This window comes from Crocuta crocuta, unplaced genomic scaffold (assembly GCF_008692635.1).
Source record: "Crocuta crocuta isolate KB4526 unplaced genomic scaffold, BGI_CrCroc_1.0 scaffold130, whole genome shotgun sequence".
Lineage (NCBI taxonomy): Eukaryota > Metazoa > Chordata > Mammalia > Carnivora > Hyaenidae > Crocuta > Crocuta crocuta.
This window is the reverse complement of record NW_027527920.1, coordinates 15,016,098-15,022,587: the sequence shown is the minus strand read 5'-3', so window position 1 is coordinate 15,022,587 and position 6,490 is coordinate 15,016,098. Positions and strand designations below refer to the sequence as shown.

At 45.8% G+C, this 6,490-nt stretch overlaps 1 protein-coding gene across 1 annotated transcript in view; it reads left to right on the top strand.

The window, feature by feature from the left end:
• The first annotated feature begins 775 nt into the window (after nt 1-775).
• Nucleotides 776-6,490, top strand: part of LIPC (lipase C, hepatic type) — a 133,713-nt gene continuing 127,998 nt past the window's right edge. The window contains exon 1 of the mRNA XM_077748850.1: nt 776-860. Coding sequence (XP_077604976.1) covers nt 776-860 — 85 coding nt within the window. The remainder of the gene's footprint in view (nt 861-6,490) is intronic.

The window sequence follows — 6,490 nt, the reverse complement described above, 5'->3', positions numbered from 1 at the left end:
GCTGAACAAATGAACTTGAAATAAAACTAGAGACCCAAGGAATATCACAAGAGTCTTACACAGTAGCATTTCCTCTGCCTGACTTCTCAGCCCTCTACATTAATTAGCACAGAAGAGTTTTTTCTAGGATCATCTCCCAATGGGGTCCCCAGCAAAGGCATCCATTCCTGAATCTTTGCCACTGCATCAGCTCCTTCTTACCCTGAGGTTAGAGCTTTTCTGCCCCCTTCAGCTATAGAAACATTATAGCTTTGACTTGAGGCACCAGCCATTCTGCTAAATTCCACAGATAATGGACCCTCCGGCAGCTCTCCACCTGGACGACCCCTTCCCTTTTTCTTTGTGCTTAGTCTGCAATTTGAAATACCACTTCCATGAACCAGCATCCCCTCTGTCAGAGGGAAAGCTAGGCCACTGTGTGGGAGCCACTGATCCCTGACTCTTGACAGAATTTCCCAACACAACACATTAACCTAAATTGATTAATTTGGAACTATGACCTTGGCCAAAGAAGATGAGAATACATGACAAGACATTTGATGTTCAAAATGTATCAGGATTTTTAAAAAGCTTCTGTAAATCAACTTTTTTGGTAAGAGATATAGATTTGGGCCTGTGCGGGGAGGGGGTAGTAAGAGAAGTGGACACTGGGTAACATGGTCAGATGTTAATTATTAATGAGCAGGCTTCCCTGACAAAGTATCAATAGGCAATCTGGTCTCTTTAACTTCAGAAATTAGCAAGAAGACCTCGGACCCCGGGTGAGACAGGAGAAATGGAAAGTCCCCTGTGTATCTCTGTTTTCTTGGTTTTGTGTGTCTTTATCCAATCAAGTGCCCATGGACAAAGCCTGGGACTAGGTAAGTGCCTGTCTTTTCTGCAGAAATGGGCATGGATTTTCTTTCTTAAATGTGTGTCACAAAGAACATTTGTGGGACAAATTTACTGAGTGTTCTTGATGGTGTGGGACAGAACTTGATTCTATTAGTGGCGTCACAGGTCACAGAGACATCGCTGTTCATGCAGGACTAGAATTTTAGGAGATCTGTCTGGGGGTAGAAGTCTAAAAGTACTTGTGGCTTGCACTGAATTCTCTCCTTCATGTCTGATTCAGAACCCGTCATGTTAAGACTTGGGCGGAGAATGATCTCAGAGAGTTGGGGATCTTTCCGGAAGTTAATTTGGCATCTAATTTGTGGTTGGGGAGCACAGCCTGCAATGAAATGCTCCATTTTGCTGAGATTGACTGATTGCCAGCCAGCTCAGTGGAGAGAGATATTTGTAGAGTTCTGTTTCTGGTCAGGTCTAAAGAAGAGATCACGTTGCATATTTACTAGACTTCATGTTTTTCTGCCCAAGTTTTACTCTGAGATGGAGGAATCCAACGGCAGTCACACCTATTTGATTTATAAATTTATCAACTTGATTGATGGCCAAAGGCAGATCCAATTTCTTGACCAGGTAGGTGGATTCCAGGTTCCTGGCTAAACAGTGTATTGGATCAGTAAATGATGGATATGAAGTAAACTGAACAGGTTGGCCAAATTAGACAGGTATTTGGGATTTATGTGTGTGTGCTGGTTACTGGTCAGGAGCTAGTCACTCTAAGGAAAAGGCTTAGATTTTTCTTTCCTCAAAGACTGTCTTTGGAAGGAGCTCCAAAAGCCTTGAGAAACAGGAATTTAGTAACTAAGAGTATACCTGAAAATTCTAGAATCTTTTGTTTCCCCTACAAGAAAAAAAGGCCGTCGATTATTTTATTATTATTTTGTATCCTACATCAATATTTATTGGTAGCACCAATTATTACCATTTACTGAGAATTTTCTGTGCCAAGCACTATGCTGATTTTTTGCATGCATCATCTCAGGTGTAAAGCCATGTCCAAATGTGACAATAATGATATGGAGCCAGCCAGGCAGAATAGCTGATAATTTTCATTCTCTGGGTTGACAGGGATTTTGTTAAAGGGCCTGTCCTGATATTCTTCCCAGAATGTTGTTTTTGTTTATTTTCCATAGATCTAGAAAAGCGTCTATATCATAACTACTCAATGAATTTTCATAGTCAGAACCTGCATCCCAGAAGCCTCCATTGTGTACCCTCCCCCCCTTGAGCCTTAACAGAGAGTATTTTGTCTTTGGGAGAACTTTTCATTTACGGAACTATATAGCATGCTCACTTCTGCTTCTGGCTTTTTCCTCAACATTATCCTGGTGAGATTCATCTAGGGCACACATATGTGGTTGTGACTTGTTCATTCCTTTGGGTGAACATACTTCCCTTTGTTCTTCCACTGTGCTGTTATTGGCCCAGACTATTTAGCGGAGACCTGGAGGTTGGAAGCCATCAGTGCCAAGAAGGAGGCTGAAGGGCAGGATGGCCTCCCCCAGGTTGCTGGGCGTCCAGATTTCCTTCAACAGCTCTTACGGTGCTCAGCTGCTGCCTTTCCCGGGGTCTGGTTTGTCCAAAAGCTGAGGGAAGCAGCCATGATTAGCAAGAGGGTTCTTTCGGGAAAGGGATCAGAGTCAGGAGGCCTCCTGTTCCTTTGAGAGCAGAAACTCTGGGCAAAATTCTTCCTGCAAAGAGTGAGCCAGCTCTTGTGTGGATGAGGCTGGTGTGCCGTCTTCCAAGGTATTGCAATAAAACTAAAGAACAAGTCAAGAAAATAGCGATTCCTGATTTTTGCAATCTTCCTGAGAATAATTTTGTCTTACAGAGAAGAGGCATATTAAAATGATCTGTTCTGGGTGTCAAATACATGAAGTATCCAAGTCTAATAAAGGAGATAGGATGTGTATGCAACATTTTCTCAGCGGGAACATGGAATGTGCTGAGTACCACCAGAGAGGAGTACAGTGGATTGAATGCTTGTATCCCCCCCATATTCGTGCTGAAATCCGAACCCCAATGTGATATATTATGTGCAGCCTTTGCTCATAAGGATGAGCCCTCTGAATGGGATTAGCACCCTTCAAAAAGGGATTCCAGAGAGCTTGTTCTTTTTCCAGCATATGAGGAAATCAGGAACCAGACTCTTGCCAGAACCTGGCTGTGCTGGCACCCAGATCTCATATACCTCCAGCCTCCAGAATTGTGGGAAATAAGTTTCTATTGGTTACAAGCTACCCAGTCTGTGATAGTTTGCTAGAGAGGCCCAAACTGGTGAAGACAAGGGGTGGGCAGAGGTGCAGAAGACGCACACTCCCACGTGTGGGGCTCAGGGAAGGCTCTGAGGAGACCTGCAGCATTTGAGAGGGTCTTGTGCAGGGTGGAGGGGAACCTGGACCAAAGAGAAGGAGGCTTTCCTTGTGCATGAGAAAAAGTACAGAGCCAGTAAAGTCCATGTGTTTTTCAAGCCCAAACACCTCCCCAAAACAGGCCCTGTGGGATGAAGAAAAGAAAAGCAAACTGTAGGTAGGAGTGGACAGCAGCATTGGGTCACAACTGCCACCGACTGGAAACAACCGGAATGCCTCACAATGTACTATCCAGCTAGCACTAAGTCGGTCTTTAAACAAGCCTTGTCTCAAATAACTAAAGTACTAAAAGTTCCAGAAACCTTTGGGGCTAATACAGATGGAATACACAAACAAAAGGCTTAATACTGGCCCTTGGGAGCTCATAATGCAACACCAGGGATATTAACCTGGTATGAGGGTGGGTTTCTGTGAGTCTGGATGCCTCCTCAGATGGCACCGGAGGCCATGTGTATGTGTCCTTTGGGTTGGGGAGAGAGGTCATATTTTGGCGGATTATCAAAGAGAGCTGTGACCTCCATAAAGTTAAATGGCAACTGGTCTTGAGGCTTTTAAAATTAAGTATGAGGAGAGGAACCTGGGTGGCTCAGTCCATTAAGCGTCGGACTCTTAGTTTCAGCTGAGGTCATCATCTCACCATTTTGTGAGTTCAAGCTATGCATGGGGCTCAGTGCTGACAATGCAGAGCCTGCTTGGGCTTCTCTGTTTCTCTCTCTTGCTCTGCCTCTCCCCCAGTCCCCACTCCTTGTCTCTCTCAAAATAAATAAATTTTAAAAAAATAAAAATTAAAAATAAGTACAAGTAAATTCTATAAGCAATAAAGTGGAGAAAAAAACAGGACTGAATAACCTACTTATTGAATCGCAACTGTGAAAAAACTATGTATATGTATATCACCAGTGATTCGAAGTATATTTAAAGATATATTTAAAGGCCATATTTAAAGATATATTTAAAGGCCATAGAGTATGTGTGTTTTTTTAAGTATAAGTAAAAGAAAAAAAAGAAAAAAAATCCTGGGGGTGCCTGGGTGGCTCATTCAGTTGAGCGTCCAACTCTTGATTTCGGCTGAAGTCATGATCTCATGGTTCGTGAAACTGAGCCCCACATCAGACTCTGTGCTGGTGGCTCACGGCCTGCTTGGGATTCTTTTTCTCTGTCCTCTGTGCTCATGCTCTCTCAAAATAAATAAATAAACATTTTTTTAAAGTCCTGATTAGCTGCAGTTAGATTGTCTTGGATTTGTTGTCCAAAGAGGGCCACTGGGAAAAGCCACACCTTGCACGATGCCTTCAGGCCTGCCACCTCCACTATCATACGCCCAGGCCCAGAATTCTTCCCCCAGCAGGATGTATGAATCCCTGATAGGCCTCGACAATGGCAGGGAAGGGCATTTGTGAGAAAAGTTTCCGGTGATATCCAGAGGTGGAGCTCGTTCATTGGGAGTGTCCAGGGAGAGGAATCCACAGGCCAGCCCCCCTCATGCTAGTGAGACTCTATCTTCTCTCTGCTGAAGGGAAGATCCCATCTGCTGCCAGGCGCCCTGGCTCAGCCCCTCAAGCCCTCCTGAGGGCAAGACGCAGGAGAGGACAATCCTGAGGGAACCAGAAGGCAGCCTGTCTTCCATGCTGCTTGCCTTTCACATGAGACCCAGGGCTTGAGCCCTTATTCTTTAATTCTGGGTCAGGTGAATAGTACATTTTCAAAAAGAAACTGATTACTGAAGGAAGTGGCCTGGGAACAGACTCGGGCATGTGAATCACCAAGTGAGTAATCCAGCCAAAAGCCAAGTGGCCAGTACAGAGATCCCTGTGGCAACCCCCTCCCACCTGTTTCGCCACACCAGCTGCCATGGTACTGGGCCTCACAGGCAGGTCATCAGGGAGGGGAAAGGAGGGCAGGGCGGGGGCTGGTTCACAGACAAGGCTGAGCAGTCCCAGTTACACTGCCCATGGGAACAGGGCCACGCTGACCTCAGCCTGGGCTGTCCCTCACCCTCCTGTGCCCATGCAGGGCAGAGGGCACAGCCATTTGCACAGCCAGGAAGGAGGGTGGCTGTGCTCAGGTTCCCAGGACAGTGTCCATTTTAGAGAGGGACCCTCTCAGCTGGGGATTGGGGTCCACCCCCCTAGGGAAAGGGTCTCGCCAGGGCAGGGCAAGACACCTGGATCCCTGACAAGCAGGCTGGGGGTCATGGCTGGACTTCAGCCCCAGTGTGGAAACTAGAGTGATGGGAGGGAGCCCTGCCAGTGCAGCAGGGAGGGGAGCTCACACTCAGGCACCAACCGAAGGCAAGGAGACAAACTTGCCTTGACTCCTCCAAACTTTCAGTGGCTCCTCCACATGGAAAGATCAGGGGTGCCAGCCATGCTAGTCAAGAGGAGGTGCAATTCATAGACACAGCCACAAGGTAGCACAGTGAGGACCTCGCCGGTTCAGGGTTTCAGGAGGGGATTTCAGGTCTGGGAGAATCCAAGTTTCTGGATGACTCTGGAAAACTAAGGGCTGTTGGCTAACCTCCCTTTCCTCTCTTTTTATTACTCTATTTCCAGAAACACTCACAGTTTTGATCTTTCCACAGTGATGTTTTGGGGGTAGGTATGGGAAGGAGTAAAGAGAAAATCAAATGCTTTAAAGGGGAGCCTCCGTGTCTCTCCAGAGCATTTTCACTTCCACATACACAAGTTCACCACTACTTGTGGCACAGCTATTCCATGAAGTGTTGTGTGGCCATTAAGAATAGTGCTGATGAAGGGGCGCCCGGGTGGCCCAGTCGGTTGAGTGTCCAACTCTTGATTTCAGCTCAAGTCATGATCTCAGGGTCATGGGATGTAGCCTGTGTCCGGCTCTGTGCTGAGTGTGGAGCCTGCTTGGGATTCTCTCTTTCTCTCTCTCTCTCTCTTTCTCTCTCTCCCCCTCTGCCTCTCTCCCCTGCTCACACTCTCTCTTGCTCTCTAAGAAAATATAAAAATAAATAGTTCTGATGAAGATACGGAAGTGGCAACACTGAATAGTATTTATAGTATTTATCTTACGCAGGGAAAAGGCAGGATACCCAAGTGTGTGTCCTGTGATTACAACACTGAAAACATGTGTGAGGAAAAGAATGCTACTAGAAAATGTACAAGAATGTTTATACTTCAATTGAATTTATACCTAAATTTTTGTTTCTTCCAATTTTTTTATGTTATAGTGTGTGTGTGTGTGTGTGTGTGTGTGTGTGTGTGTGT